Genomic DNA, 15,921 nt, shown 5'->3' on the forward strand with positions numbered 1-15,921 from the left:
TTAAGCCTCATTTGAAACGAAGTCGTGGTCCCCTCCCACAAGAGGATTCTTTTAATGGTCTATTTCAGTAGTCCATCCCCATTTGGAACAAAGTGCGTCCTGATTCTTTTCTCAGTGTCCCCTCCCACAGGAGGATGCTTTTACTTGCCTATTTCAGTAGTTCCACCCAATTTGGAACAAAGTTCCCTTCTGATTCTTCTCTCGGGATCCCTTCCAATACGAGGATTGATTCACTTGTCTAGTTCAGCAGCTCCACACCACTTGAAACAGTGTACTCTGTTTCTTTTCTCAGGGTCCCTTCCTTGAGGAGAATTCTTTTACTTGTCTATTTCAGCCTTTCAGCATCATTACGGACGAAGTGTGTTGGGATTCTTTTCACGGGGTCCTTTCGAACAGGTGGATTGTTTAACTTGTCTAGTTCAGCAGTTCCACCCCATTTGGAACAAAGTGTGCTCTCTTTCTTATTCCAGGATGGCTTCCGACAGGAGAATTGTTTCACTTGTCTAGTTCAGCACTTAAACATAATTTGGAACAAAGAGCGCTGTGATTCTTATCCCTGGGTCCCTTCCCACAGGAGGATTTCTTCACTTGTCTAGTTTAAAGAGCGTTCTGATTCTTTTCTAAGGGTCCCTTCCCACAGGAGGATTGTTTCATTTGTCTTGTTCAGTCGCTCAAACCCATTTTGGAAAATAAATGCGTTCTGATTCTTTTCTCAGGGTCCCTTCCCACTAGAGGATTGTTTCACTTGTGTAGTTTAGTAGTTTAAACCCATTTTCAACAAAATGCATTCACATGTTTTTTCTTTGGGTCCCTTCCCACAGGAGGATTGTTTCACTTGTCTAGTGCAGCCGTTCAAAGCCATTTGGAACAAATTGCGTTCTTTTTCTTTTCCCAGGGTCCCTTCTCACAGAGAAAAATCCCGTCCTATAAAGCGAAAATAAGACAGCTGCTAATATCATACCTCAACCCAGGCCGCGATGATGTTGTTTTCTGGGGGAACAAAGCTTTTCGCTTGACGGTCATATTGGTGATGAACGGACACAAGGACAACTGGTGACGCATAGAACGTGGTGTTAAAAAGCACTTCCTGAAAACGATAGATCAATGAATAAACAAACAACTGATTAGATTTATAAATCAATACGGAAGTTTTAATTAATCTTATCTAATGGTGAAGTAACTCAAACAGTCATTAGGAAAGAAAGTTTTTTCAGGAAATTTTTTTAGTAACTATATGTTTTTTTATGTTTATTTATTTATTTATTTATTTATTTAATTATTTATTTTTGTTTCATTAAAGTGCATTTTACTCTCTAATTTTGTTTAATAGTTTATTTAAAAGAGCTGTGAGTTTTCAGAGTGCTTTGCAAAGGAATATTTTGAGATAATGTATTTTGTTTATTCTCAATTTGTGCCTGCTGGGTAATGTATTGATAGTATTAAAAGAATAGAATGAAATAATCACAACTGGTAATATTTTTTTGAGTGACATATATTGATGATATTATAATAATAAGGCAAGTTCTAATTTGCTTCATAATAAAGCGAGGTGACTGACAGCTGTCACTTACCTGACAGAATCCATAGTTGTCGTTAGCTGAGGGTTTGCCTTTGTTGGGAAAAACTCTTTCTTCAGTGATCGTAAAATTGAGATGAGAGCCATTGCCGAGGAAAGCGAACCAGTCCTATAAAAAAGAAACATTTCCATTATTATAACTAGTTTTTCCACCTAAGGTGAATTAAAATTAGTGTACGTTTTGATGTTACTGCCAAGTACAGGATGGTAGTCAGAGAAGCGACTTACCACAATTGTATCCTTGTGTTTTCCGTCAAAAGGCAAGAATTCTCGTAAACAAACTTCAAATCCACGACTTTCTAGATTTTCTAACCAAACATAGACGGCATCATTGGGTTTAGTACTTCGAGAGTATTTAGCGGTGACAAACACAGTAGGTCTTCCACCAAAGCTCTGCAAAACATTTTTTTGCATCAGTCAAAAGATGATTTAATTTATACGTGTACTCAATGCCCATTATTTGAAAGAATATCAATTGTTTCGGAAAGGTAACGTTTCATCGAATGCAAAGCTGGACGGGAGGGAGGTACAAATTTCGATGGGGGTGTGTCCTCCCTGACCTTCAACCCCTGACACAATCTTCGACCAATGTATGCAATCTTTATATACCCGCGGCGTGGTTAGGACTACGTGGACAATAAAATCCATTCTTGTTTTCAGGTATTGAAATCTTTGTCCGTTTTCCGCATCAGTTATCAACTCTCATTCCCGCACTTGTATGGGTGTCCTTTGTAAGCTCTTGACGACCCACAGAACCACTCTGCAACAAACAGCCATCGGTGTGTGGGAGAATTCTGAACAAAATGAAACAGCTAGAGACAGCTATAGACATCTTGGGCCCCGATTATTCGTTATGACAATTATCTTCTTGAGTGTAGGAACTGAGGCAAAATTGAATCCCTCAGTTAACGAACAAACATGAGTTAGGGGAACATTTTTTTACTAATTGGTATTGTCTGGCCGAGCATTGTGAATTTGTCAATGAATCTGGAAGATCTCATCCGAGATAGCATTGTCGTGGGGGTGGAAGACAAACAACTCTGTGGACATTTGCAACTGGATTCCTTCCTCACTTCGGAAAAGGCAATTGCAAAGTCCAGGCAGTCTGAAATAGTGAAAAAACAACAAAATTTCCCACAGCTGAAGGAAAATTTTCAGGACGATTTGGACCTTCACATGCAGACACTCTGTCTAGCTACAGAATCTAAATACATGAAGAACTCCAAAGTGCACAGGCAAAAGCTTGCAGATCTCAGCAAGAGATAGAGCATAATAACGAATTCTTCCTGGGTGAACTTACTGAACTAGCTGCTGTTCAACGAGGTGCAGGAGATTTATGACCAGCAATAGTCGCATTAAATGGGAAACCAGCTGAATTTAAAGTGGATACAATTGCAGATGTAACCGTAATTCCGCCAACTCTGCACTACAATCTAAATCCAACCCCATTGCTAAGCAAGACAACCAGAAACTGAACTGAACTTTCACAGCAGAGTGACATGTGCAAGAAACGTTTGCTCGAGAACAAGTGAATTTTCATAGAAAATTCAGACAGAGCTCTGTTAGGAAGGGACCCAGCTTAGCGTCTGAAGCTGACTCGGCAGCTTCAGCGGTGATGACTACAAGACTAATGTACCAAACAAACAATCTTAGCTGTTCATTTGACTGGGCGTCATGAAGAAAAGCTCCATTCTCACACTCAAAGAGGATGCAAAACCGTTCCAAGTGACTGTTCCAAAGACAGAACCCGACAGCTCTATCAGACAAATTAAGAGAAGAGTTGGATAGAATGTAAGAGACGGGCGTCATATCCATAGTAGACCAACTTATTGATTGGTATGAGCCCATGGAGGTAACTCCCAAGAGTAGCGGAAAAGTTAGGGTCTGTGTAGACCTGAGCAATATTAATGAGTAAATTAAGAGCTTGTGAGAACCACCCACTTTCAGCGGTAGACAAAACACGAGGACCATTGCCAGGTTCCAGAGTCTTCAAAAAACTCAGATTCAGAATTCTGGCAGAATAAGCTAGCCTGGGAATCACAAGACCATTGACAACGTTTCACACTACATAGGAACGTTTCTACTTCAATGTCTTACCATTTGGCATCCGTTCTTGTTCAGAGAAATTCCAAAAAAGCGTGAGTCAGATTCAGAAGGGACCAGCGGGCGTGAAATATTACATAGATGAAGTCTTGCTCCACAGGAGAAACCAGGAGTAACAGAAGAGTCAAGAAAAGAGAGAGAAGAGAGAGAAGAGTGGCCTGAGAAGAGTGGAGAAATTGAACAAGAAGTCAGAACAGTGAAGAACCTGATCACAAAAGAAAATGGTCCCGCTAAAGGATTGCTAAGGCCATAGTTCTCGGGAAAAAATAAAAATAAATAAATAAATCAAAGGGGAAGTGATAAGTTGTAGTCAAATGTAAAATAAAACAAAATAAGTCAAAACAAGATTAAAATTTGGCTATGAAAACTCCTACACCCCCCTCCCCCCGCCGCCCCCTTTTTTCCTTTAAAAGACTTGCCAATGAAGCATGAAGCATGCCAAGACTCAAGTGCGTCTACTTTCCTTAAATAACCTTTGACTGAGTAAACATACATCCGACACAAACCGCAATACTTGGATAAATGAAACACAATTGCAGGAAATAAAGCTTTGGTGACCAAAATTTGTGTTGCAACAATAAAAAATTGAAACCCTAAACAAAAAAATGCTCTATTTTGATTTAATTACTGTATGACTTTCAGGTCACGCAATTAACATTGAGAACTTATTTAAGCTTAATTCTAAAAGCAATGAGAAGCTATGAGAAACAACAATATCATGACAGATTTCCCAATGAACTCAAAGCAAATCATCAAAGCATAAAATTCGAGTTAGAGGTCAATCCTTGATGATCGTTTAAAAAAACACTTTTTTAATTCTAAAACGAAAATAGGGTTTATTTCTGGATAAAATCTCTTATGGCTCTTTCGATTGTTGATAAAAAGAATAACGTTTAACTTGGGTTAAATGCAACAATTAAATTCGTTCTATAGGTCCATAATCTTTTCTCAATAGAGGTTTTTTTTTTCGTTATTGATAATTAAATTTAGGTGATGTTGAGACTAGTCAAGGTAGAGCATTATATAAATAAAATAACCTTGGACACTTCTACTATTGGTGAATGACACTACGCTGTTGAAGTTCATTCTGACCCTTGAGTATAAACGGCGCAAGGTGGTTCTAGCTTTTGAGTCTATGGATCAGACGAAGTTCTTCATAATATAATATATGAATGGCCTAAGAGTAGTTCTACGTTTGAGTTTGTGGATAGGACGAAATACTACTACGTAACCTTTCAAATGAAAGCTACTAAGCAGAAAACATTTCCGGAATATTTCGATGTACGAAGGAATATTCAAGTGCAAGTGTCCAGTTTTCAGGTGAAGTACAAGTGTGGAAGTATGCAAGTGTTAAGTGTACAGTGGTGCTGCTTGTTTTGCTGAATATATCTGGTCAATTCTGAGTAGTTTAGCCTGTGGATAACTTCTTGCGTACTTTATTACGGTATTCCTGGTGCTGTATGCTTCCCTGAAAGGTGTCTCTAAAATTTGACTCGGAAGACAAAATTTCTTAAGTACATCCTTAAGGTAGAATTGAGAAGCATTTTCCACTTGTGCTGATTTCCTGATTATTATGTTGCACTGTTTTGCACACTTTCATTCTAACTGATTTCCATTCCCTAAAACGTTTCGGGAGTATAACGGTCAAAGTTGCACTTTTCTGTGATGATGGTAGTAATTTTCTGTGCGGCAGAAGATGCTTTTTACTTTTCAGTTTGTGCCTGGTAAATACTCAGTACGTCTTTTTATCAGCGTTCTCCTGTAGTTCTGTTTACTATGCTGCATAATAATTTCACTTTCAATTTCTGAATGAAATGTTTACGACGGTTTTGGGACCTAGTGCAAATTGTTTTTTTTTTTTTTAATTATTTTTCTTGGTGCTGCTTTTCTCGATCATTGACATCAAGTCCCAGTTTTGGAGAGGCTGCAGAAGGATTTCACCATTTAAGTGATATCTATTGCCATCAAATGACGTAGTTTTCTGAGCTGAAGGGATAAGCATTGTTGTTTAGTGCGCACTAGAATGGAAAGACATTGAGTATGGACAGAACTGCTGAGGAAGTTTCATTGATGACATTTCCTGTGAAACATTGGTTCTGTAAGATTCGATAGCTCTTTCTTCTTGGTTGTTGTCTCATATAAAAGGGAAAATGGTAACGAAATCCGAAATGGCAACATTTGACACCCAACGGAACACCCTATTTACTTGATCTAACTGGGCAGGGCAGGCGGACCTGTTGGTTTTAAGCGTCAAACGGGCAACGTGAAAATTGAAGAGTGAATGTATCGTTAGCTCTAACGTCACTACTATTGTCTAACCTTAGAAAAGGTGACTTTATCACACTTGGTTTCTGTTGTCCACATTCCACTGAAAGTTAAACTTCCATGTGATATCCCTAGTTTGTCTTGGAAGGCCACCCAGTTGATTGTTCCTGTGCCATTTGTGGAGCCTGTTGCACGCTGACATAGCTGAAATCCTGAGGTATTTATCTCGGTTGCCCAATAGGCAGACGGTGAATGAACAATAGAGGAATCCTCATGACTCAGTGACACAAAAACTCGAACCTAAAAGTTGAAAGGTAGAAGAGTACAAGAACGTTGAGCAGGAGAGTAACGTCTTACAAATGAAGATGATTCGTTTGTTTGGATTTCACAAATTGATGCCGGGAGCAATGCCAATGGAGGTCAAGGAGCTCATTTGAATAGATTTTTCCGTGTATTGCGAGAGGACTTTTTAGGGGGCCCCTTGTCACCACCCGCCATCACATGGCATCGTTTATTGTTTTATTTCAGTTTTATTTTGTTTTCTCCTTAGCCATTCACTATCCCTGCCACGCTCTATTCCGAACGGTTTGTTTTTGCCGTTTTTGTCTTTTTGTCTAAGAATAAAATGACCCAACATAAAATAACTTGTAACCTTCTAAGAGACCATGCAACTTGATTCTACTGGAGCCTTATAGTTTGGAAATGCATGCAAGGAAATGTAGGCTAATGACTGGTACACAATCACAGTTCTGTATTTCACAGGATTCGTGTGCTTTTTGTATGCTTTATTCACTCACGGATTACGAAGATTATCTTTACTTAACGTAACAAAGCAAGTGAAGAATTTTAGACTGAATGTTCCATTCATTTATTTAAGGTTCAATTGACGACTGTAACCCAGCAATGGCAAATATATTTTCCTTTTTCAAACAATTCTGTCTCTCATTCGATGTAAAAACAAACTTATATTTGTCGGAATCAAGCGAAAATTTGTATAATGTGTCTCATTAATCTGTGAAATAACATGAAACGCAGCATCAAAATAGTAGGAAAACTAGATTTCCTGCTGTATATAAAACACCAAATTCTTCTCTAGTTGTTGGACACAGCATATTTCAGTAGGGGAATTCGTTCCCATTCCATATCCTGGGGTTCAAAAAAAAAATTAACCTCCCCAAGGATGTGATAAACAGCAAGTTGCCCCGGAATCACCATGAAGCTCATTGTTATTCTTAGAGTTATAAACTTACCGTTCCCAATCCACTGAACGTCTGAGGGAATACCACATTTGTGCAACGTGGCAATGTACAGTGATCAGGTACATCACAGCCGCTGTTGCAGTTCCACCCCTGTGGTGTCTTGGTTGAATTTATTCTTCCTCTCTGCATGGTGACACCTAAGGATTCAAAAGATAATCCGGTATGAAGATATTGCGTTTAAGGAGAGAATAGAGGAAAGGAGGTGGGGTGCTTATAGTGGGAGTAAAGGTGCACCACACGGAAAGATAGTTAAAAATAATGATAATAATTTAATGGAATAAACGGTGCATCACAGAGAGCACCACGTACAGAAGTAAAACAAGTATTAAGCAACCAAAATCGATTTCTTATCATGTTACAGAACATGAAAGTAACCAGGCACCATACTGTTTTGCAATCTGACAAGCTACTCGTGTAACAATGAACCCGAAATAGAACAAAACCTTTCTGCAAGTAAGAACTTGTACCAGCCCAGCAGGAAATCCCATTAATTGTTTTTAAAAGAGCAGAGGTCGCAAATTTGCTAAAAATATATTAAGGCTACATAACGAAGTCACGAACGTTGAGATACAACTGTCTCAATGCTGACTATTCCATTCCCAAATGACGATTGAGAATCCTTCCAAGCAGCGTTTACATATTCAATGTTTTTGACGAATGTCAAAATATTCTAGCCCACACTACACACTATTCATGAAACGTAAAACCCAAAATGTAAAACCCCAAATAGATTGAGACTTCAGAGAAGACTTTCTTAGTTGGCCATAAAATCCTGCAACCGTTTAGCAAAATTACATGGTATATTCTCACCGAATTTATTTAATTTCCACTGTTGAACTTCATAGGTGACATATTTAGCGGTAAGACTATTAAATTCGAAAGGGGGTGTGTACAGTCTTTATTTTGAGAACGCTATAGGAGGAAATATCTCCTCTAGTTGGTAAATATTCGCTATTCATTTAATGTACTCGGGACGGAGAGAAGATTGTCTGCCAAAAGAATGCTCTTGTGCTGAAAGTTATGCTTCAAGAGGGTAAACTGAAATAAAAACCTTATAAGCAAGTTTGGTCGGCTTGTAGACAGTTTCGATTTTTATATAAATAGGTTAACTACAAACGTGTTATCGTTGCCAATTTCAATGGATGCTGACATCTGTTGTGTTGCCAAGTAACTGCAAAACATGCTTGTCTACGCAACTTTGCAAAAGTGAACTACACGAGACAAATAACGGAATTCGGTATCAATGTTGTCGGATCTTTCAAACGGAATTTAAGATTGGAATTCTCCAAGGACAGCGCAGGTTCGGTAAAACCCGGAAATCTCTGTACATATTCTTTTATAAATGGTACGAAAAGCTATTGTTTCATGAGTACTTCTAGAAGACGACGGACATGTCTGAGAAAGAACTAAATTTCATCGCGTTTTATGTTTTTGTTTCGTCTTCGTGGCAATGCATGAAAATTTGGGATCTTCGTGCGGCGGGAAAGGGGGGGGGGCGTGTCCTTGATGTCCATTTACTTAGTAAAATTCTAACATTTCCTCAAATTATCAACCAAAAACAGAAACTGAAGTCACAAAAGAATAATTGAAATGCATGTTTAACTTTTCCTTGCAAACGAAATCTAAATTACGTCTCGAAAAGTCTCGGAACACTTCGATGTCTACGAATGCACATGAACGTTATGGTACTCTAGCTTACCTTTCACGGTAGATGCAAAATTCCCCAGGTATAAGAGAAACACCAATGCTGATATTTTCCAATGATCCATCTTGCAGCAATATTGGGAAATCTAAAGGAGTAATCCTTGACTTGGACCTATACACGAGCTGTTTTATAACCCCTGTTTGACAACCCACGTGATTTCTCATACGTTAGCAAGGGTGTATCAATTCCTCTAAAACAATGATGGCATTTTTACAAGTAAACTAATTAAGAAATAAAATCTTGGCAAAGACACCTCACCTGTGACATTTTTTGGGAGCGCAAATTTTAACACCTCACATTTTGTTTGGAAGGATAAAAAATATGGCTTTATTGTCTGCATGAACAAAAAAAATTCATCATTAATAATATCGTGCAATTTTTACTGTTTTACTAATCAAAGTATAGACCATTCTAAAGCGCGAGATAACACAGCTAGAAAAGAAGTTTTCCCGCCTTAATTTGGAAGAGCGCAAGGCGTTCTGGACGACATCTGCTTATAAACATAGCACTGAAACTGAAGTTGTTTCAGCGCAATTTAAGTACCACTTATTCATAACAGCTAATAGATTTGTGATAAAATAACTGAGCAGCTTAATGTGAGAATAGATTTTATATCACAATGTATCACGTGAGAATCATTTGCCGGTCTGGTGGAAACTCACTTACTCCGCCTGTCCCTTGTTTTCTCTTTGTGAGTTCTTCACTTTCTCCTACCCCTCCCGTGTATTTTCAGCTCCCTCCTTTTCCTCTGTGGTTCAAGTCTCATTGCCCCTATTTTTGCTGTTGCAAAGAATTGGGCAAGGCTCCCATTTCTTTGTCACATATCCGTATCAACGTCACTTTTAATATTCTGCATCTTGTGTACTCTTTTCCTCCCACAGTCGACTTTTCTCTCTCTCTTTCTCGTTTGGGTTACCACCCCCTGTTCTCCTCATGAAGTAAACATTCATGAATGTGACCCTTGTCGTTAGACCGTGAAGTGTATTAAATTTAGTCTCATTTCTATAGTACAATAGAAAAAGTCAACTTGCGACCCTTATTGTCTGTAAATACCATAAACAATACTTCAGGATTGTAAATGGAAAACACGTATCACGAATAAATGTTTAAGTGGAAATATTTTCATTCTCGTTGTCGTTATTTTATTATGCGCAGTAAAACTATCTGTATGCACAGTATCAGAAAGCAACACAGGGCGCATAGCGTAACCTGTGAGCCAAGCGAAACTTAAAATAGCAGGTGAATAAATCAATAAAATATATATACATATATAAAAGTCATAGTCCAGATGTCTGGAAATCTAAAACTCATAAAAATAACTATTCATGGCTGGTCTATCAATCTTGGTATAATATAACATTATCATGTTACTACTTTGAAAGTTCTTGCAATGTTCAGCGTCGCCGATAAAACTGCCTTCTGCATTCCCCCTAAGACTTTAGTAGTCTTTCGCCCAACTAGTGATCGCACACTAACTATTATTATTATTATTATTATTATTATTATTATTATTATTATTATTATTATTATTATTATTATATTTATTATTATTATTATTATTATTATCATATTATTATTATTATTATCATTATTATTATTATTATTATTATTATTATTATTTAAATGACTCGCCTTTTCTGAAAGTTCACATTACGATCCCACTTTAAAGAAAGTTTCACCCAGAAACTGTTAATAAGAGTCCCTAAAACACAAATAAAGTGACAGACATTTCCTTTTAGGAACTTTAGCTTCAGCAAAACATATGTTCCTCTGCATTCTAAGGAAATCTGTCCCACTTTGTTTGATATCAGAAAGAGAGCGGAAGGCTAGCAGATGTCAGCCGTAACTTATTTATAAGTGACCGTGGATGACAGTACACTTAATTTGGTTATTTTGATAAGGATTCCGCCAAGCTTTGCACGTGCTCAACTTTTGTTCTAGAGAAGAACGGTATTTTACTATGGATATTGTCTGTTTATATCTCTGTCAACTAATGGCAACAGGTTAATTGCCAGACGAGCATTGTTCTGCTGAAAGTTATTTTTGTCACCGTAAAGTAAAATCAAAGCTATAGGTAACGTTTTAATCGTCTGTTTTGTCAACTGTCACTTTCACTATTCAAGTGAATTACAAAGTAAGCCTCTTGACTTTGGCTAATTGACTACAAACTGAATTATGGCGGCGCCGATCACAACAATTTTTATAAGCTGCAGCGCTGACATCACGTATAGCAAGTCAGAACTTGCTCAAGCTACTTTAGTATTTTTGTCCAGTACTTGAACTCAGAGGTCAGTAAACTTTGCGAAAATAAAAATAGCTGCACGAAACGAAACAAGAACTTTCTTTGACAATGGAGTATGTTGTTATTTTGTAATCGAAATAGAGCTGTCATTCTATTAAGAACTTGTCTAAGTAGGATATATCCTCTTCGCACGGAGGGCTTTCTGAAATTAATCAAATTAAAAAATACTTCTTCATTAACTTAACGTGATGAAAGGTGTCTTAGACATTTTTGAAGTTACGATCAAATAGATTAAATAACTAACCGAAAAGCAGTGCTTGAGATTTATTTGTTTTAGGCTGTAAAAATAAATAAATAAATAAAAAATAAATTAGTCAAGTTTACTTTTCATGTGACATGAAAAGGCAGACGTGTTGATATTTCTTCCGCACGGTTATTGTTTAATAGCCACAAAATCATTGCGGAAATTGATATTGTTACACTAACCTCCGGTTAATTCAGTTGACCCTCAGCGGTTTGCTGAAAGAAACACTGTCTAGTGAAACAGGAAAAGCGGTCAGCAGATGGAAAATAAAGTATCCTTTCCCCAAAACACAAAACTGAAACAATTTCCGCCACGGTCTGATTATTATTATTATTAACTCTCGACTTGCGGACACCTCGCTATTACGGAAACCCCAGTCATGCGGACAGCAGCTAAATCCCCGGCAAAAATTAAACTACCTTTTTTTCTCGATTAAACGCACCCGGGGTTTTTTCGACGCCGGCGTTTAATCGAGAAAATATGGTACAAACGTTTAACTGAAACAAATTCCCGCTATAACGGATTCTGTCTACTAAGGACACTAACTCGCTGTCCCGAGGGTGTCCGCATTAAAGGGAGTTGACTATAAATAGGGCAGGGATGCGGGAAAAGTGAAGGGGGAGGAAGTCAATTTGGACATCTCGATTTCCCATACTCTTTTTGTTAACATCCCTGGCATCTGTTGCCAGGTTCTCGCTTCAATCCCTGTTCTCCGGTTTAAGTGTCAGCAAATACTTGAGGCGGTTCATAATATTTTGCTATTTAACGAACCTGGATCCAGTTTCTTTGTTCGACGGACTGTACTTAAAGTGCTACTACGATCAAAACTTCATGTCACGTATGAAACAAAAATACGTTCTTTACAGCTTATCCGATGTGGCTGTACCTGTCTTGGTCACTGAAATGAAGTTTGGGCCCCGTAAATTGAAAATATTGAGCCTTGAAAACTGGTGTTTTCGAGTCCGCCATTATGAATTTATGTTCCAGTGAGCCCGCGGTATGAAAGTGATTGGAGTTGCGGTATTTTTGTTCAAACCTATTGTGTTTTTGTCGTGACGTAATACTCTCAACTCGCTGATCGATCGAGTACTGTAGTCGTCCTTCTGGCGACGAATTTCAGAGCTGTTTTGGCCACAGAAAGCTCTCCTGGATCGTCTTTGCATGATATAGGCAAAGGAAATTAAGAAGTCCTGACTCTGTAGAGCTAGTTCCGTGTGAAGAAGAGGCAGCCGAATAAGTTCAGCAGCTAGCGCTTTTGCTACAAGAGAAGGAAGAGCAGACTTTGCTGAGTCGTTTATCTCTCGGGTAAGATATTAGAGATAGAGATTGATATTTAGATGTGTTATTTGCTGTATTAACAAAACAGGCAAGCTTTAAAAGTGTAGTGCCTGAGAATCCTCAACAATTTCTCTTGACTACTAGCCAGTTCATTCCCCGGAGGGAGGCTACCGGAGACTCAGTTGAATTGAAATCGAAGTCAAGTTTAGGTTTTTAGCTTTGCTTTCGAAAGTTTGCCTTGGTGTTAAATTAGAGTGCACAGTTAAGTTTCGGTTCCGAGTAAGTTTACTGTTTTTGCACTTTTTTACCATGGAAAAAGAATATATATTGTAGTGAAAAGCGCTGTGCAATGGCTTGAATTTAAGCTGATCGTTCCCTTGTAATTGATGCTAAGTTTCCTCTTGGTTCAATATTTTCTCAGGTGCAAATGTTCAAATTGCTCCCTTGAGCGACTTACCAAGCCTGGAGAGTGCTGGTGCTGCATGGACATCATTGTATCCAGATTTGAATAAGTACAGTAATCGATAAACAAATAAATTTGCAAGGCAACAACAATTTGCAATGATTTGTTTTCTTCCCTTGCACCATCATGAACAATGTAATAGTATTAACAGTCTTTTCTGTGTACATATATATTTCTTTAAGGTGGCTCACGTCAGGTTAAACACCACTGCACTGGATGCTTTAACGCACTGAAGAAATGACTAGCTTTATAAATGAAAATTTATTAAGGCATGCTTTCTGGTAACAAGCATCCACCTAGGCAAATGAGGGGAGGAAAAGTAGGAATTTTGCAAATATAAATTGAAAACAATATTCTTGGGAGTTAAAGTTTGTGATTCAGGTATTGAAATGTTTTTGCTTATTCTAATGAAGGGTCAAATCAACCTAACAACAAACATCCTTTGTCCTACATGTCTAAGGGCAAACCCCCAAGCAAGTGTTGATGGGTTTGATACACTGTTGCTGTGGTAACAGTTCTTGTTACTTTCACTTTTGGTGCAGTGAGAGATGGGCAAATGCATGCTACCAAAATGAAGTAAAGTTGAGACTGTTGTGAGCCACCTTTGATTTTTTTCTTAAGGTTGTTCTTCTTGATCAGTGTTTATTCTTAGAAAATGTAGATTCAATATCATTTTGTACAACAACAAATTTATTGGTGAAACAAGATTCTGGCACTCTTTTTCAAATGAACATAAAAATAAAATTATTAATGTACTGCAGACAATGAACCATAAACCTTATTCCAAAATGGCTACCATATTAATATTGTTTATATTCAAATAAGTATTCATTTAAAACCACACCAAAAGAGAAAACATTTGAGTTCTGGTTGCTATACATCGCTCAGGAATGTCTGTGCTTCAGCTCCCTATTAGCAGGGAGGAGGGGGTGGGGAGGGGGGAAGGTGGAGTGTCATGAAAGAATAAGCAGTGAAAACAGAGGGTCACATAAATTTATGCTCTTGCAATCATAATTTATAGTATGACAGGGAGAGCGAGTTATATACAAAAGACAAAATAAAATTTGTTAATTTTAAGTCATTATTTAACAAAAGCAAGGCAAGGATTAAGTATTAAAATATTAATGTAAAGGAAATGTGTAGCATAATGGAGTTATGTGATGCCAATGGGCTCTATAGATGATTTGAATTATGTTGGGGCAAAATGTTTCCAGTAAGTAACTTACAGTTTGCCTCCATTCTTGTTTTCTTTTTCTGGTATTTGAGCTACATTGTATTACCTGTTCAGGGGGAGGGTCGTGAAATTTCATTTGCATCGCTATGGAGGGTCACATCATTTTCATTGCTCAATTTAAAATCTCCACCTGACTCTCCCCCCCCCCCCCCCCCCCCCCGTCCCCACTAATTTCTGACCATTCCCTAAAACAGAAACCTATGTAATGGAAAGAGTTACAAAGAGGAGGCATGATGAATGAAGAGAAAACAGTTCTTTTATTGATTCTATTTGTCAACTGGTGGTTGATGACAAAACATCAAGAAAAGCCCTTGAGAAAGGTCAGTGCTCTTCAACTGGCCTTTTCTTGGCTGTCCACATTTTTCACGTGTTGTGCTCTGCAAGGCTTGTTTTGCCCTGTTTTTAATAGTAAGAGCTGGGTTTTGACGTTGTTGCCACTCAGTGTCTGAAAAATAAATCAAAATTTAAAATACATTACCAATTGAATCTAATTGATAAGAAACAACTGAATGTGAGGTTTTCTTAAAACCTTTCTTAAACCAAAAATTCAAACTATTTCTTCAAGAAAACCACTTAAAAGAAAGAAGGAACCCTTTTATAAACGCCAAAGACCACCTTATCGAAAGCTGAGTGAAAATGGATTATTAAAGTGGTTTTCTTCGCGTTTGTTTGCACAGTTTTTGCCACAACCTTTTGCACAAGCAAAGTAAACACAAGCTTACTCTTATCGCACTGAGATGTTTTGGAAATGCTTCGGAGGGAAAAGCTAGTTCCGGGAGCTAGTTGCACTTACATTATTTACTCGTTCAATCAAAGTTTAGTACTTTAGAAACGCAATATAAAATGTGTATAAAAATTTGTGATTGCTATTTGTATGGGTGCTGAACAAGGTATCGAGGAATCACCAAAGATAAAAAACAATATTCACACATTTCGCCCACTTTACATAAGCTTACCTTTTGCCGCTCCTTCCCCTTCGGAGATTTTTTTCAGGTTCACGATCTCCTGATCGCTTACCCTTTTCAAAAGATCAGGTTTAATTTGTGTTCACTGACTTGGGTGGAATGCCCAAGTGTCCCTCGAACTAAACCGAGAAAATAGCAAAACGTGCAAGACAACAAACTGGACCCACACATCTCTCGTTCTGTCGGCCGGACTCGCATGCAGCGCAATTCCTGCCGCTCGATTAGAGCAGTTGTTATACCACTGAACAACACAGCGACTTCCCACCATTGAAAGAACGAAACATTTTTCGAAAACGTGTTCGAAACCGTATGAGAAGTTAGCCTCGTAGGGCTCGCCTGGGCTTCGAGTTGAGAGTCTGACGTCACTTGTTTTTCCCGGGTGACCCGGCCTCTGTTGTCATTGGACACCATCTGCCTTTGGTAACCAGGCCGCAGGAACATGGCGGTTCAATGGCGGATGAAAATTCGTGGAGTTTGAGCGCAAAAAAATCGCACTTTCCTTCATCTTATGAGGATATAACTTGGAG

At 38.2% G+C, this 15,921-nt stretch overlaps 2 protein-coding genes across 2 annotated transcripts in view; both read right to left on the reverse strand.

Moving 5' to 3' along the window:
* The window catches only part of LOC146453615 (uncharacterized), a 30,035-nt gene extending 20,830 nt beyond the window's left edge, over window positions 1–9,205 (reverse strand). Inside the window, exons 1-6 of the mRNA XM_085096423.1 lie at window positions 8,903–9,205; window positions 7,195–7,340; window positions 5,999–6,244; window positions 1,805–1,969; window positions 1,572–1,685; window positions 962–1,087 (exon numbers count right to left, since the gene is read on the reverse strand). Of these exons, the coding sequence (XP_084952549.1) occupies window positions 962–1,087; window positions 1,572–1,685; window positions 1,805–1,969; window positions 5,999–6,244; window positions 7,195–7,340; window positions 8,903–8,972 (867 nt within the window). The 5' untranslated portion in view covers window positions 8,973–9,205. The remainder of the gene's footprint in view (window positions 1–961; window positions 1,088–1,571; window positions 1,686–1,804; window positions 1,970–5,998; window positions 6,245–7,194; window positions 7,341–8,902) is intronic.
* Window positions 1–15,921, reverse strand: part of LOC146453616 (uncharacterized) — a 57,686-nt gene that overhangs the window by 15,383 nt on the left and 26,382 nt on the right. The gene's annotated exons all lie outside the window — the stretch shown is intronic.

This window comes from Pavona decussata, unplaced genomic scaffold, assembly GCF_977016875.1.
Source record: "Pavona decussata unplaced genomic scaffold, jaPavDecu1.1 SCAFFOLD_329, whole genome shotgun sequence".
NCBI lineage: Eukaryota > Metazoa > Cnidaria > Anthozoa > Scleractinia > Agariciidae > Pavona > Pavona decussata.